At 35.4% G+C, this 18,558-nt stretch overlaps 1 protein-coding gene across 1 annotated transcript in view; it reads left to right on the plus strand.

Annotated features, from left to right (window-relative positions):
- Positions 1–11,960, plus strand: part of LOC131942226 (very low-density lipoprotein receptor) — a 28,076-nt gene extending 16,116 nt beyond the window's left edge. The window contains exons 11-15 of the mRNA XM_059301971.1: positions 509–621; positions 2,002–2,112; positions 3,554–3,664; positions 10,117–10,230; positions 11,271–11,960. Of these exons, the coding sequence (XP_059157954.1) occupies positions 509–543 (35 nt within the window). The 3' untranslated portion in view covers positions 544–621; positions 2,002–2,112; positions 3,554–3,664; positions 10,117–10,230; positions 11,271–11,960. The remainder of the gene's footprint in view (positions 1–508; positions 622–2,001; positions 2,113–3,553; positions 3,665–10,116; positions 10,231–11,270) is intronic.
- Positions 11,961–18,558: the final 6,598 nt, after the last annotated feature.

Below are 18,558 nucleotides of genomic sequence, written 5' to 3' on the forward strand. Positions count from 1 at the left end.
TCCCCTTAAACTTTCTCGAAAATTTTTATATAATACTATGGGGAATATCAACTAGGGGTTATAGACATGATTTTTAATCCATTTTTAATAACTCAGTTTTAAAAAATAGAATAGAATCTCGTAGAAAAAAGAATTGCGCACCAAGTGAACGGCAAACAATATATGTAAAATTGTGCGGAATATTAGTACTTTATAAAATCATGTGCTTTTTTTGAGAAATGGGAAATAGCGTAAAGTAATACTTCCAGTCAACGGAAATTACTCAAAATTTGACAGAAGGCAGAGAATAATATAAGAATTTTCTAGAAATAGTAGGGGAACTCACACCCGCTTTATTTATTTTTTATGAAAAATGTGTTTTAAGCATTTGTATACAGTGAAGTTGACAAAATAATTTACAGTAAATTGTGAAATAATATATTAAAATTAATCAAAGCAGATGAAATATGTATTTAATCATTTAAGCTCGATTAATATCCTGTAAAATGTCATTTAAAATTTATACTAGCCTTCTGTAATGGCGATGCTTTCCTTCTGTGGTGACGGTCAATGCATAAAAAAGCATTTAAGATGTGACAAAGTAGATCACTGCCCGTAACAAAGAAGATGAAAAATATTGTGGTGAGTCTCTTCGCGAGCTGTGTAGCTCTTTGTTAAAGAAATTATATTGTCTGGTAGATTTAGGCTGAGGTGAATGCTTTCGTTTTCGACTTTTACTTTTGTTAGGATTAAGATAATATAAAAGTATAGAATTTGAGTGAGTGTAAGGATTCTAACTTGACCATGGGGGGGGCGAGGGGGGGGGGGAATTCCCGAGGGAGTGGGTTCACATGGTGGAATTGAAAAGTGGTACTTGCTACGAGGGAGGAGGAAATATTCGAGGTGGGGAAATAGTCGTGGGGTTGGTGTGGTCCTGTAGCCAAAAAAAATACACCTGTAATATTCTTTTTGATCACATTATAATACGTATAGACATATACATACATATATATATATATATATATATATATATATATATATATATATATATATATATATATATATATATATATGTCCATGTCCATGTCCAGGTCCACGTCCATGTCCATGTCCACGTCTATGTCTATGTCTATGTCTATGTAAATTAGTATGTCTAAGTATATGATGTATGTGTATATGTATATGTACGTGAATGTGTACGTGTATGTGTACGTGTACGTGTACGTGTACGTGTACGTGTGCGTGTACGTGTACGTGTACGTGTACGTGTACGTGTACGTGTACGTGTACGTGTACGTGTACGTGTACGTGTACGTGTACGTGTACGTGTACGTGTACGTGTACGTGTACGTGTACGTGTACGTGTACGTGTACGTGTACGTGTACGTTTGCGTGTACGTGTGCGTGTACGTGTGCGTGTACGTGTGCATGTACGTGTGCGTGTGCATGTGCGTGCACGTGTGCGTGTACGTGTACGTTTACGTTTACGTTTACGTGTCTCTCGTATATACGAAAACATATACATATACGGAAATTCGAACATCGAATACTCATTTCGGGTTAGTTTGAGTTTTGAAAAATGAAAGTTTTTTTTTTTAAATTAAAACTAGTTACATCAATACGTCATGTGTGTGAGTGCTATTAGTCTGTTTTGAAAATCTCTCTCTCTCAATATATGCCTACATGATGCTTCTTAAAAGCAAAGTCGTCCTTCCCGCGCGATGGACTTTTTTTGGCCAAAGACAGCGGGTGTTTGATGGGTAGGAGAAAGAGGACTCGGGATGGTGTCTACAGAACATAGATAATCCAACCGCAGCTACAGTATATTTTTTACAAAACAACCATCAAGTAAAAAAATGCGAGAATTTTTTTTTTCTACAAAAAAATTGATTATGTTTTGGCTGTGGGCCCCTAAACGGCCCCGCCCCACCCCTCCACCCCCCACCCCGTTATAGTTCCGCCACTCTATGTAAGCTATAGTAAATATCTTTTAAAATTAACTTTTTTAATTTTTTGTACTAGCCCCTTGTAAATCTCGTCATTTCCACTGTGGTGACAAGCAATGCGTCAAAATAGAATTAAAATGTAACGGCAAAAACGACTGCCGTAACGGCAATGATGAAAAAAATTGTGGTAAGTCTCTGCGTGAGTTGGATAGCTCCTTGTTAAAGAGATAATATTGTATTGAATTTTCACCAAAAAAATGTTATGATCTTTATTTTATTTTACTTTCTTTACTAAACTAAAACTGGTGTATTTGCAATATATATTTGCAATATCTGAGATATTTTGTCTGTGAGATCATTTGTCCTTGATATCATTTGTCCTGATATATTTTGTCCTGGTATCTTTTGTCCGTGAGATCATTTGTCCTTGAGATCATTTGTCCTGAGATCATTTGTCTTGAGATCATTTGTCCGTGAGATATTTTGTCTGAGATATTTTGTCTGAGATCATTTGTCCTGAGATCATTTGTCCTGTCACCATATATATATATATATATATATATATATATATATATATATATATATATATATATATATATATATATATATACAGACAAGTTAAAGTTAAATAAAGCTCCAGAACCAGACGTTTGACAAATACATTTTACAAAACTTTGATAAAAGATATTTAATTAAACTTACAGGCAACAAAAATATGCATCATCTGTGCGACAGGTTTTAACAAGGCATATATCACTCTAATCCCAAAACCCGACTTTGATAAACTAAAGTAACTAGCTACAGACCCATCTCTTTCTCAAACAGTTATTGTAAAATACTGACAAAAACATTAGTAAGGAAGATGAAACCTACGTAACACAACACAACACAACGTAACATAACGTAACGTAACACAACAAAACACAACACAACATAACATAACATAACGTAACAAAACACAACGTAACACAACATAACATAACATTAAAATTAATGTATGGGTGCTCATCCCGTGAATGCTACACATCACCCGCCCATGCCCTTTTTAACGAACAAAGACTGTTTATATTTAAGATGGAAAAAGATTATGTGAGCCGAACAACAAATGTCTGAATGTTTTTATTTACATTACAATACATGTATTTACATTAAGCTCAAAATAATTGAATTAAAAACAAAAGTATGTGAAACATTATATTGAATTAACTCAAGGCAAAAATGAATGTTATGTTTTAAAGTAAAGATTACTTCGTTAAATAGTTGTTTAAATGTAGCCCCCCCCCCCCCCCCCCCCCCACCTAATAAACTTTATTAAGAATAATTGACTCGACTATCCATTTTTATTTAACTTAATATCGTTACCATCGCAATTGTATCATTTGTCTTTGATAAATTGTCTTGTTTCTTTATATTCATTTACCAGAAATTTGTAATTTATTTTTCACATTCAGATGTGTTAAAGTTTACCTACAGCTAGCTCTATTTAAAAATAATTGAAAGAAAACTGTTGAATATATTAAAATTAATCAAGGCAGAGAGAAAATCTTTTTAGTTTACTACAAATGAACTAATCATTATATGTAAGCCACGTTGTTATCTTTTAAAATGAACTTGGTTTTTTATATTAGGTCGTTGTTCAAACAGAGGTTTCGAATGCACTAACGGTCCATGCCTCAGAGCTAATCAGAGATGTGACGGCGTCCCAGACTGCGAAACCGCAGAAGATGAAATGTATTGTCGTAAGTCTATGCGCAAGCTGTATAGCTCCTTCTTACAGAGATTGTCTTGTCTTTCCGCCAAAAAATAAAAAGTACGATCTGTTGTTACTTTCCATCCTATTTCTAATCTAAAACTGGTGTTTTAACCAGAACTGCAATCCCATGATTTTCAAACAATCCATTCGTTCGTTCTTTGTAGTTCATCGTACATATATATATATATATATATATATATATATATATATATATATATATATATATATATATATATATATATATATATATATATATATATATATAAAGCAATGTATGTGTGTGTGTGTGTGTGTGTCCTTTATGCATTACTACACCTCTCATCACATCGCCGTGAAACTTTGGGAAGTTGTTGAAAATATTCCAGGGGAGGTTTCTGCGAAAAAAGATATTTCAAATTCGCAGGGGTGGCGCCCCGACAGGGCGCGATTTGTTTTTTCTATATACGGTATATAAAAATAAAAGTCTATTTTGGTTTGGCATCGTTCATCCGATAGCCATGAAACTTCTAGGGAAGGGTTGTGTAAAAAAAATAATTTTTAATTTCGCAAGGGCGGCGCCACGGGAGGGTCCGATTTTTCTCTATATGCGTTATATAAAAATAATAAAAGTGAATTGCAGTGACACCGTTCATCCGATAGGCATGAAACTTTGGGGAGTTCATTATACCACTCTAGGAAAGGGTTCTGTGAAAAATAATTTTTAATCTCGCAAGGGCGGCGCCACGGGAGGGTCCGATTTTTCTCTATATACGGTATATAAAAATAACGTTCATCCCATAGCCGTGAGACTTTGAGGGAGTTGATTAGAACAATTCAGGAAAGGGTTCTGTAAAAAAAATTCTTTTTTAATAACGCAAGGGCGGCGCCACGGGAGGCTGCAATTTTTCTCCATATACGGTTTATAAAAATAAAAGTCTATTTCGGTTTCACATCGTTCATCCGTGTACCATGAAACTTTGGGGGAGATGATTAGATCACTCAATGGTAGGGTTCTGCAAAAAAAAATTGTTTAATATTGCAAGGGCGGCGCCCCCCGGTGGGGGAAGCGATTTTTTTTCTCTATACACGGTATATAAAAAATAAAACTCGGATGCGGTTCATTCGAGTGCCATGAAACTTTAGGAAGTAGATGAGTATACTCCCGAGAATATTTCTGCGAAAAAGAAAACTAAAGTTTCTTATGGGCGGCGCCATATAGGGTACAACTATCGTCAATACACGGTTTGGCGCCCAGAGTTTTAGAGCGACTGTGTTGGCACTTGGCACCCGTTAATCGAGCGTCCTGCATAGCGAGTGAGGGGTACTACTATATTCAGCGGTAAAACTACAACAGTCTTCTAAAAATAACTTTGTAACGCGAGGAAATCCTTCTGTACAGTTTTGTCACCTTGCCAAAAATAAAAAAAAAACTTTTTGAATATGAGGAGCCTACTGAAGAGTTTCGTCACTTTGCGAATGATGCAATAATCATCTACTATTAGACAATCCAGTCAGAAATTGAGATCGAGCATCTAATAATAGACCATTAGTAACGCTAGCATATTGCATCAGTCACACTGATGTTTAAAACATGTCAAATACTTTTTTACGTGTTAAAGAAAAAAGCCTGCTCATTTGTGGCACTTTAGCGAATGATGAAATCTGCATCATTATTAACAGGATGCTATTTGGCACGATGGCGCCTATTACTTTTAAGGAGCCAGGGGTCGTACGCCGCGCCTATGCGGTAGTGTAATTGGGGGGGGGGGGGGGGTGGGGCCCTGAGAGCGCCACTATACGTCTCTGACACATGGGCAGTCACCGAAGTGTGTTCTAACATATTATTTCGGATAGTGATTAATGTACACTCAGTGTTTACATGCGGTAGTGTAGGTAAACCCGTGTCCCGATATTTATGATAGAAGCGCAGGCGTTGTTTACATTAAAATAACTCACTTTTAGAAAAAAACGGTCACGCGTCTAAGAACATATGGTTGGTAACGCGTTGGTGAAATCTTTCTAATACATTTCGTCATACTTTCTTCTATCCCTGCGGCAACGCGCGGGGGACGGGGACGCTAGTATATATATATATATATATATATATATATATATATATATATATATATATATATAATAACTTTAAAGCCAGTATGCCTGCAAATATTATAGAAATTGGGTGAATGATTATCAAGATATAATCATTTGAACAACCCGCCTATTATTTCTAGCGCTAAAAATCTCGGCGCAAAACGAATATTGCGATTTCTGTCAGTATACTTTTGATCAGCAACGCACCCGCTCGGCGCAATGGCACAATTTTACACAACAGCAATCGAAGTATTTAAAGGTAAGGATATTAGATTAATTATGTTAATATATTCTATTTTATTCTATCATTTTAAAGAATAATAAACAAAGAGTATTTGTTTAATATAGCATGTTTTCAGTTAGATTTTGTAGAAACCAAACTGTCTTGTCTACATTTTATTAAGCAATGCTTTGAAACTCGGTCTAAGTCTAAGTTCTAGAATCTATATACATATTATTCGTATCAAATCTCCACTAACTTGTGCAATAAATATAATTATTTTTATTTATTACTAGCTTTAGACTGAGGGTTTATCTTCGTGTTTTAAGAAATGTTTTATATGGAAGTTACAACATGTTTGGCCTACAATAAAGTACCTGGAACTTAAATTTAAATCTAAAACGGTAATTAACATACAATAATTAAAAGTATTTTATGTTTACATTTCAGATCAAACTTGAAATTATTTAATCACATGATCTGAAATTGTATTTACAGATGCTACCATACAGCAGAGCGAGAAGGGCCTGGTACGTCGGACTCCCAAGTCCCCTACATTATAGCGTGGGGAGGTGAGGTGCAAGACTGCCGCGAACCAAAAAGGGTTTGCTCTCGACCCTAACCAGATATTTTGACTGTAGGCTGCGGCCTTCACGTGGCTTCGGAAGAGTGCCCCTAGCCGGACCAAGCTTATGACCCCCCTAATGGGTGCGGAATGGCTAGTGGTAGCAGACAGCAGCTAGAGGTTTTTGATCTGGCCGAACGTCCCCCCCCCCCACGATCAAGCTGAGTACCAGGCGGTAGGACGACGTCCTGCGTCTTGTGGGCGGGGAAGGAAAGCCCAGTGAGAGCCGACGGAAGAAGCGACCGATGCGTGGGAAACTCTTGTGGTAGTAGTTTGCAACACTGAGGACTGCCTGGCTAATGAAACAGGCAAGCCTCTATTAACTGACCAGTCTTATCTGACTAGTTTTACTAAAGAACAGACCAGCCTCTCCAGGAATTCAATGCGACAGACACCGCAATGCAACTCAGAAGCTACTATCTACTTCAAAGTCAATTAACAGATGTTTGGTAATATAGAAACTATGATCACATCTGTGGCCCCTGACCATTTGTACAAGAAAAGCAGAAAGTTTTAAGTTGTCACCTGCGAGAACAATGTAGTATCACATTTTTTTTATAATTAACCCAATTTCAAAACATTTAACCCACTTTAATATTTTCATGTGAATTTTAAAAAATTTAAAAAATAAAAACTAAACACATACTTTTTATTTGGTTGCGTTTTTCTTTGATGCCCATTTTAAAAACTAGGTAAACCATAAAGTTTCCCCTTTCAAACCTGACGGTCTATGTTATGGGGCAAGTGAAGTAGAGTTCACTTGTTTCTGTGACCTCGGCATATGAAGAGATAGTGTGGTCAGCACTATAACCAGCCGCCTTTACTTTCCCTAACAGGAGTTAGGTACCCATCAGAGTTGGGTGGACTCAGGGACGGTCTACTGACTAGGTAAACCAAAAGTAATTATTAATTAAAACCATACTTAAATATCGCTACTAAAATCCATCTCATTATGTGTAGAATAAAATACAAAAAATAAAATTTGAACACAAAATTAGATTCTCGACTAGCTGCATTCCCGTGCTTCACCATGGTAAATCTTTTTCAAATATAACAACTTGGGAATAGAATAAAACTAAACACAACACAAACACACCACAACACAAAAGCAAACACAAAAGCAAACATAAACACAGAAACAAAATAAAAAATACAAAGAATACACAAACACAACATAAACACAAAGACAACACAAACCCAAAAAAAGGACAAAAGAAAACAAAAGCACAATGCAAACACAAACGAAAACGAAAACACAAACGCAACACATAAACACAAACACAAAAGAAAAACCAAACGCAAATAAAAACACAAAATGAAAACAAAATCACAACAATTGAAATACAAACGCAAACCCAAAAAAAAAGAAAAACAACCACCACTCATAATATAAACACAACTTAAATGCACACATAAACGCATATTGCTCACAGTCTAATCCGTGACGCCAAACAGCACCCTGTCCGAGCGCCTGCGGACGCGCCTGATTCAGTGAATCACTATAATAACCCCAGCTTGTATAAAATAAATAAAAGGCAGTATTTAAAATATCCGTGTTTTACCTACCATATTGCACTTCATCGATTCATGCTTTTTTCAGTACTTTAAATTTAAAAGAATTTACAAAAGTTTCATGAATAAAAACATTGCGCACCTAAGGAACCAGATGACGCGTGTATAACAGTACGTTCAGTTATTAAAATAAATAAAAGAGAGCTTTTTATCAATCCATGTTAATTATAATATTTTAACAATAATGTCATCTTAAACGTCTGCAGAATCTGCATTAAAATTTTGCTAATTATATTATTCCAACAATTATTCCCTCTTGGAGATTTTGCACTAACATTTTTTTTCTTATTAGCGTGAGTTAAATTCAGTGTTTCTTCCAGACTTAGTGTTTCTTCCAGACTTTTTTCTCCGGGGGGGGGGGGCACTTGAAATTTTCTGGGGGGCGGTAAACTTTCTTCGGGGGGGGGGGGGGGGCGGACACTGTTAAAAGTATATATTTTCTATATAAATTATATAATTTTCATTTAGTTCGGGGGGGGGGGGGGGCGGTAAAAAATTTTTCGGGGGGCGAAGTCCCATCGAAGAGATGCCTGGAAGAAACTCTGGTTGAATTTATTTTTAAATACCTCCCATGACAAAATTACAAAACAGTTTAATTAATTAGTTGTTTCGAACCTACTGTTATTAAAATGTATCCACTTTTTCTAAGATTCTAATATTCTAAACGAAAATGATATTTGACATTGATCCGTTTAATATGTTTTTGCAATTGCGTGTATTTAATATTTTCTTAACGTTATTCGAAACAGTAAAAACTGTAGCAACTATAAAAAAAATTTAAGTCGTTATATAAACAAACCCTACTATATTACTAAAATAAGACACTGCGATGCAAGTAAAAAACACGACATGTGATGTGTTTATTTTTATGGTTCCAACATCTATAGCGATGACGAAAGGACTGACACACTACCTAGCCTCCTATATTATAGATATTATTAGGTGTTAATGACAACTTAAAATCATAAACACAAAGAAATCATGCTCCTTAGAAAAACGAACTAACTTGGCTGAGACAAAAATTCTCGGTTCAAAACAGCTAAGTCTGTGCGCACAGATAGACGGTACGGCAGCGAGAGTTTTAGATCGAGCCAATAGCGTAAATAGGATTTTTGGGCCCCTATGCAAAAATTATTAGTGAGCCTAATTCGTCAACGTTTGGATACAATGGAGTTAAACGAAGGAATCAAGTGTAACTTAAGATTGAGGGTTTTCAATAATATAAATATTCTGTACATTATGTATTTTATACGTCCTGATTGTGTATTTATACTATATTATAATGAAGGCCTACAACCCCGTAGATTGTAAAAATGTTACAGGCTTACGGTTAATTTTTTTTAAGTAACCATACACAGTAGCGTGGGAGCGCTAGACTGATAATCCGATAGTTTCGAGTTCGAATCCGGGTTCAAGTTAGTGGAACGTCCTTGAGTCCACCCAACTCAGTGATAGGTACCTAACTCACGTTAGGGAAAGTAAAGGTAGCTGGGCATAGTGCTGACCACATTATCCCTTTATATTACGAGGTCAAGAAACATATGAACTCCACTTCATCTGCCCAATGGATCGTTAGTCGACACCATCACAAAACATTGTAAAATTTACTGTCAAAACTGTGTTATATCCAGCTAAATTAATAAAAGATAAGTGAGAGAGGGCTAACGCTCCACCGAAAGTGCACAGTTGTTGGGGGCGATGGTGTTACACTTTTAGTAAACCCGTATTGTAACCGACCTTATGACGCAACTAACCAAACACATTTTTTTTTAAATTGCTCATGATTGAGTTAGATCTGTCTTTTTCCCATGCTTTTAACTTTGCAAAATTATTAATAAGTTGCTTGAGATTCATTTTAGCTGCTCCTCAAAATGATAAGTAATTCTATTATATGATATGTCTATTCAAAGACGAAATTTAAAAAAAAAAATTGGCTTAATTCGTTTTACAGGAAGATGCAACCGTGGCGCTTTCCACTGTGGGAGAATACCTCTTTGTGTTCCTAAGAAAAAAAAATGTGACAACTACAATGACTGTGGAAACCGTCTCGATGAAGTCGATTGTCGTAAGTGCGACTGCTATGTTTTTGTAATTCACCAGGAGTGTGGGGGGGGGGGGGGGTGGGTGGGGAAAGGATGCAATAAGTAACATGCGGCTTTTGGTACAATTATTTGACTGATGCCTATCATATGAATGTACGTACCGTATTTTCAAGGAAGGGTAGGCGTGTGGATGTTAAAATATAGAATTAGGAAACGTGTATGTGTTTCTGCTATGAGTGTACTTGTACTTGTACTTGTACTTGTACTTGTACTTGTACTTGTACTTGTACTTGTACTTGTACTTGTACTTGTACTTGTACTTGTACTTGTACTTGTACTTGTACTTGTACTTGTACTTGTACTTGTACTTGTACTTGTACTTGTACTTGTACTTGTACTTGTACTTGTACTTGTACTTGTACTTGTACTTGTACTTGTACTTGTACTTGTACTTGTACTTGTACTTGTACTTGTACTTGTACTTGTACTTGTACTTGTACTTGTACTTGTACTTGTACTTGTACTTGTACTTGTACTTGTACTTGTACTTGTACTTGTACTTGTACTTGTACTTGTACTTGTACTTGTACTTGTACTTGTACTTGTACTTGTACTTGCATTTATACTTACACTGGGACTGGTACTTGGATTGGTACTTGCGCTTGCGCTTGCGCTTGCGCTTGCGCTTGTACTTGTACTACTTGTACTACTTGTACTACTTGTACTACTTGTACTACTTGTACTACTTGTACTACTTGTACTACTTGTACTACTTGTACTACTTGTACTACTTGTACTACTTGTACTACTTGTACTACTTGTACTACTTGTACTACTTGTACTACTTGTACCACTTTTACTACTTTTACTACTTTTACTACTTGTACTACTTGTACTTGTATTACTTGTACTTGCACTACTTGTACTTGTACTACTTGTACTTGTACAACTTGTACTTGTACTACTTTTACTTGTACTACTTGTTTTTGTACTTGTATCTCTTCTTGTACTGGTTCTTCCAATATGATGCCCAATTAATACGGTTTCACTTTTGCCTACACAGCGTCGAAAAAATGCAAGGGGATTGGATTTTGCTACCTACCCGCCTGGATCGTACAGGGATCACTCGAGTCGGATTAGCCACACTACGTTGTCTCGCGTGACTACAGAGGCACATCTTCACAATATATGTGTATTAATGTTTATCACATATTCACATTCTATGTGTATTAATGTATATCGTATCTTCACATTCTATGTGTATTAATGTAAATCACATCTTCACATTCTATGTGTTAATGTATATCAGATCTTCACATTCTATGTGGATTAATGTATATCACATCTTCACATTCTATGTATTAATGTATATCACATCTTCACATTCTATGTGTATGTCAAAAGGGAAAAAAAGTAATCTACCAGTAGACTGAGATCAGTCTCTACGATGCGCGAACAGTTTTTATTTAAAATTATCCTTTTACTGAAGCCAATTAACAAACGTTATACTTTAATCCTATTTCCATTTGTTCATAGCATGTAATTCGTTTTCTTTATGGGGATTTTTGGTTTATTTAAGTTAGTTTGTCTATTATTTTTTTTTTGCTCGCTTGTGGTACAATTTCTCCCCTGTGCATGTAACAAATACCTTTTAATAATTGTTTTGTTTTAATTATTGAGTCCTACTTTTTAATAATTACACATTAAAACCATGCTTTCTGTTTTCAATTGACAATAAAGTTGGCGTCAACATAAAAAAATCATTTTGTCTTGAATTTTTTAATTTTTTATTAATTATTCTCCTTAAAGGGGTACTAATTGTAACAGACTGTACTTTTAGTTTTGTTTATCTATTTCATATTTAGCATGAACGTGTATGAAAGTAGAATACATGGCCAACGGAAGGACTGTGCGAGCGACTAATCAGGTTTTTTCCATGCTTTTTGTTATATCGCTCACTGTCGTTAGGGGAGAGAATCCTAATATATAAAAGCCCATGTGCGCACTTCTCTCTCTCTGTCTGGAAAATATTTTTACAAGCTGTCATACTAGTATCTTCAGCGATATACGGAGAACTTGATACGGACTTTTGTTGAAAATAATATGGTAGATGTTTTAAAAGTATAAACAAAATTTTATTTAAAGAAGAAAAATAAAAATAAAGGCATATTCGAATGCAGAAAAACATTTTTTTAATTATGCAACTGGAAAAGTGTTTATAGTTGAGACACGGGCACCGAAATCGATGAAGTCACATGTCATATGTTTAAAGTACGGAAACGTATTCAACACTGACCCTGAAAAAATTCAATCAATATTTAGAGACTATTATACGCAACTGTATAAGTTCGAAGAGACAAACACAGACATACAAGACAAATACCTTAAGTTTATTAAACCATTACGTGACAGCGACAAAACTAATATTGACACCCCCTTTCAGCCAGTCGACATAACCAAAGCCATACTGAAATTAAATTCAAATAAATCGCCAGGGCCGGACGGCCTGACAAGCGAATTTTTTAAAGCCTTTTCAACCGACCTAATTTCTCTCCTTTTAGCTACCTTTAGAGAAATGTTTCTGCTAGAACAATGCCACGAAAATTTCAACAGATCATACATAACATTAATACGCAAACCCAAAACCGATCCTAAACAAACCCAAAACTATAGACCTATTTCTCTCCTAAACACTGATTACAAAATCCTATCCAAAGCTCTAGTCTCCAAAATTGAACCGCACTTGCATAAAATTATAAATGTAGACCAACAATGCAACATCACAGGTAGGAACATACAAAATCACAATCACTTAATTAGAGACATTATCCACTACACACACGAGAAAAACACACAAGCATGCATACTCAGTTTAGATCAAGAAAAAGCCTTCGACCGGGTAGCTCACAAATACCTTCACAAAATCTTAGAAGCAAACAATTTAGGACAATACTTTACGACATGGATAAAAATAATCTATTTTAATGCACATAGTCACTTACTGATAAACCATAATATTTCCCAACCCTTTAGAATAAATAAATCAGTCAGACAAGGCTGTCCCCTATCTCCAATCCTTTATATACTAACACTCGAACCCCTTTTAGAATGCATTAGAAACACTAGAGACATTAGAGGAATCGACATCCCAAATCAATTAAACAAAAAAATTCTAGCGTACGCTGATGATACAGCTTTTACGCTCCAAACCGAAAAATCTATCATACTAATAACAGACATGTTCCTTGACTTTGGGCTGGGTAGCGGGTCAAAAATTAACCTAATGAAAACCAAAATTATGGGACTTGGACGGTGGATCAACAAACCCAATTACCCACTAAACATGCTAGGTACCAACAAACTAAAACTTTACGGCATAACCCACTATAGTAACCCACACACCAACAACGATGATGAATGGAAACAAGTCTTAAGCAAAATCCAAAACACCATAGCACTTTATAAATTTAGCTCAACAACAATTTTTGCTAGGTCATCTATAATTAATAGGTATGTCATCCCAAAAATCACCTATATAGCCACGGCAAAAACAATCCCAAAGCCAACAATTAAACATCTGAATAAAATCATTAGAGAGTACATATTTCAGACCACAATTTCAAACATTAGCCACAACACTTTAGTACAAAACAAACTTCATGGAGGAATAAACTTGCACGATATACAGACCAAAATCAATACATTCAGACTAACACACATTAGCAGAATAATTAGCCAACCAAACTTTCACCCTCTAGCTCACTACTATATAGGCATTCAGCTAAACAAACTTACAAAAATCAATAATACAACTCCACATTACATAGGAGGAAAACTCAGTCCCTTTTACACAGAATGTTTACAAATATTAAAAAAAAACGAAAAACTTGTTAGCAAAAAGTCACAAAACATTTACAAAAAGTTAGTGCAAAAGCTCTCAACTCCACTATACAACAGAATTCAATGGTGTAGGAAATACGCTCTAACAGACACAATGGACACCTTCAGAAACCTACACCTCAAAACCATCACACCCAAAGCCAGGGAAATAACTTACAGACTCATCTACAATTCAACCCCCCTAGCAAAACAACAGAAACCATTTTGCCCACTATGCAGACAAAACACACCCGAAACCGAAACGCACATCTATTTAGAATGCCCCACCATACAAAACATGAAAAAGACGCTAGAAAACAAAATAATAAAAAACGAGACCTACAATATCGATATAGTCATAACTCTAAACAAAATCCCAATACAAAGAGATAGGACGGACCTAGAGCAAAAAGCAAGGACGGTAGCTATATATAGACAGACTATTTGGAACAGCAGAATAAAAGCAAAACACGACAAGGTACAGTTCACGGGACACGTACTAGACTTGATTTATCGTAGACGACTCGACAATGACAGCACTCAAACACATATACCATAATTAACAACACCAAAACGTAAAGAACATATTACACTGCTTTTGCCACCTGGAACGCCTAATCGAACTGACACATCCCCCTTTCATCACACCCTCTCCGCCCCCCCCGCCCCTAAACCTCATGATCCCAATATCAAATTTCCCCTCAAAACTGCATCCCCTCGTCCCCATCACCACCACCCCTGTGATGAAGTACTATGTTAAACAGTGACAATGATGTATTATCCAAATACATTTCTAACAACATCAATGTAACTCCCACCCCTCAACCCCCATGTCCCCACTCTGTGTCGCATCATTTATCATTTGGCATTACATTTTCCTATTGTTGCTTTTTGTGTATTGTTTAATTTATAAAGCTTACAAACATTGTAAAGCTATCATTTGTTACTATATTACTATTATCATATATGTAAGGTACTTTGGTCCACAACGTACAAATGACCCCAATGACCCGTACTCCTTTAGTATTCATTGTATTATCACCAAATTAACACTTACAGTTGTTTCGTTAACTTTACTAACTCTTTTATGTGAACACCAATTTTTTTATCTATAAAACTCCACTGCATCCCTACACGTGATAGCTACACGCCTACCCACCCCAAACCTGTCGGTACTTAACATTCATCTAAACATAAACACCGACTTGAACATACCAACCTTTCACCCTCCCACTAATTCGCTCACACAGCAATCTGTTCGTCAAACCCTCCCCCCCCCCCCACCCACACACACTACAAATGGTAACACATCAGCAGTCAGATAACACAGCACAAAATTTGACGCTTGGCTTGCCTTAAAACACGCAGTCACCCTCTCCACGCCTCGTCAGACACAGCTACCCACTCCCCCCTCTCCCCCTCTATCCACTTACCCTCAGACATGAAAACACCACTTTCCCTTTAACTGTTCCAACGACCCCACCACCCACCCCAACATCAATTTCGAATATCTACTCATTTACTTTTTAAAGTTCTAAATCTTGTTTCTTTCCCCTCATGTTTTACACAGCAACCTTTCGAAAACTCAATGCGACCAGTACATAAATAAACACTCCTTTAACTAGTCAACTTAATTTGTTTCCCTACATTGAAAATGCTCCACTGGCCCTTTGTCATTCTCGGAAAAATATCCTTTCCACTCCCCACCCAGACTTCTGACACGTTTATTTGACCTTCACCCCTTTTACTGCCATCTTTTGTAATTTTTGTTATAATCATATACATGACATCACGCAAATATTCATTATGTACATGTTCAAAACCTTTCGTTTTCATTTGAAACTATGTAAAAAATGTGATGTTGATGTACTTGTTTTAATTGCAAATAAAAGTATTAAAAAAAAAAAAAAAAAAAAAAAAAAAAAAAAAAAAAAAAAAAAAAAAAAAAAAAAAGGAAACGTATTCAACACTATAAAAGACTTAATACAATTTTACACGCGGCCATCACCAAAGTTTAACAAAATCCAACATTGGGGAGATTTAAAACAAGACATTAAGCGGGTATCTATTCAATATGCATGTAGCATTAATAGCGTAAGGGCCCACATAGAAATTTAACTCGAAAAACAACTAAGTACACTTAAAGGAACCAACAACAACAAAGAACAAATAGACTTAACATAGCCCCACCTTGTTTCGCATCATTTATTATTTGTCATTCAGTATTCTATTGTTGCTTATTTGTGTATTCTTTTATGAGAACACTGTTAACCAATTTTGTACCTTTTTTCTTCTTCTTCTTCGTTCTTAATTGAGAATATGGTGGAGGATTTTGACCTTTAAAACTCCACTGTATCCCCACACCCGTGATAGCTACACGCCTACCCATCCCTAACCTGCCGGTACTAAACATTTAAATAAACATAAACACCGACTTGAACATACAAACCTTTCACCCTCCCGCTAAATCGCTCTTATAGCAATCTGATCGTCAAACCCCCCCCCCTCCCACACACACTATAAATAGTAACACCTCAGCAGTTAGATCACACAGCACAGAATTTGACGCTTGGCTTGCCTTAAACAAACACAGACACCCTCTCCACGCCTCGTCAGACACATCTACCCCCTCCCCCCACCCCCTCTGTCCACTTCACCCTCAGACATGATAACCCCACATTTCCTTTAACTGTTCCAACGACCCCATCACCCACCCCAACATCCATTTCGAATATTTATTCATTTACTTATTTAAATTTCTAAATCTTGCTTCTTTCCCCTCATCTTTCACACAGCAACCTTTTGAAAACTCAATGCGACCAGTACATAAATAAACACTCTTTCAGCTGGTCAACATATTTTGTTTGCCTACATAGAAAATGCTTCACTGTCCAATTACTTTTAAAAAACAACATAAATTCCATTGAAAATGTGGGTTTTTAACGGGATCATTTAAGGTTTTAATCAATTAGTGCATTTAATATGGTGTTGACTAATTATGTATATAATTTGGTTTTAATTTTTCTAATAGGTATTAGTAGCCTATGTTATTTTAAATGTGTCGGACATTTATCTATTTAGTTATTTCTTTGAGTTGTCACTAATATCGTTAAACCTGTAGTAAAGCACATTGCGTTTTGACCAATTACTATTTTATAAAATATTCTTCTGAAAAATGTAGGCCTATAACATTAAAAATATATAGACCTCTACTTCACGACTAACGGGTACCGACGGCTAGTGAAGGATATAAAAGGGGGAGTGTAAGGTGGACAATGGTGTGCCTGTATAGAAGAATGTAAGCCGTCACCATATCACTCTGTTACTGGATTGTACTTGTATTTTTATCTATCTAGCTATCTGTATACTTCAAAAACTTAAGTTTATTTACTTGTTTGTATATTTATTTGTTTTTTTTGTGTGTGTTTTTTTTTTTGTCTGTTTGGTTACAGGAGAGAATCTGCACTATGTGTAGAGCTGTAAAATAGTATTTAAGTAGAGAACAATGTTCTTTTTTACCAAACTGTTAATCACAAATTAATTTAAAGACGTTGCTTAATTTATTAATATAATCATTGGTAGATTTACCACTTTAATTATAAATTTACAAAACAATGACTTAACATATAGTGACATCACGCGATTTATTTAATTTTTATGACAATAATGGCGACTTCCATCGAAGATTTTGTTGCCCATTCAAAAGTTAAACGCATTACAAAGCTAATTTTCCGTCGGCTATAACTTTAACGATTCGTCCATTTGCTATTTGTATTATGTTCAAACACTATTATCAATTTTCAACAGTTCTTCTAATTTGAGTACACAATAAATTTCTCTAGATCTAGTTTTAATAATTGTCGCTAATACTGTCTGAGTCCTCTGCATTGGGTGTCTGGTGGCATGGTAGTTCTGCCCCTGGTGAACATTCACTTTGTTTAAATTACAAAATCTCGTAACTGAGCCTGTTAGAAAACTAATTATTTGAACGAAGCTTTTTTTTTATTTGACATCTAATTAAAAAGCGTTGTAAAATTATGATGAATGCATTTAATACAGTGTATGTTATTTTGCTTATCATTATAATGATATTGTATTTTGTATTTTATGTAATAAAAATAAATTATGAAAAATGTCTTTTAAAAACCTCTTATGGGAAATCACTCCGGATTTATTTTATTAAACTGTATCAGACTGTACTTTGCATTATAATGTAATGAAGAGCAGTATGGACACAAAAGAACAATTACTTCAATGTTACCGATCGGTTTTATCATTTGCGTGTTGAAGTGGTCCAAACATGTGAAATATTACATTTTAATATAGTAGAAATTATATGAAAATGTGAAATATTATACTTCGATACAATCGAGATACTGAAGAAAACTATGGTGACCTTAGTGTATAGATTTATACATCTATAAGATTATTATAAATGAAAAGAGAAATACTACTTTTTTAAATTTATTAAC

Source organism: Physella acuta, unplaced genomic scaffold (assembly GCF_028476545.2).
Source record: "Physella acuta isolate Inbredline_101_S28 unplaced genomic scaffold, ASM2847654v3 ptg000396l, whole genome shotgun sequence".
NCBI classification, from domain to species: Eukaryota; Metazoa; Mollusca; class Gastropoda; family Physidae; genus Physella; species Physella acuta.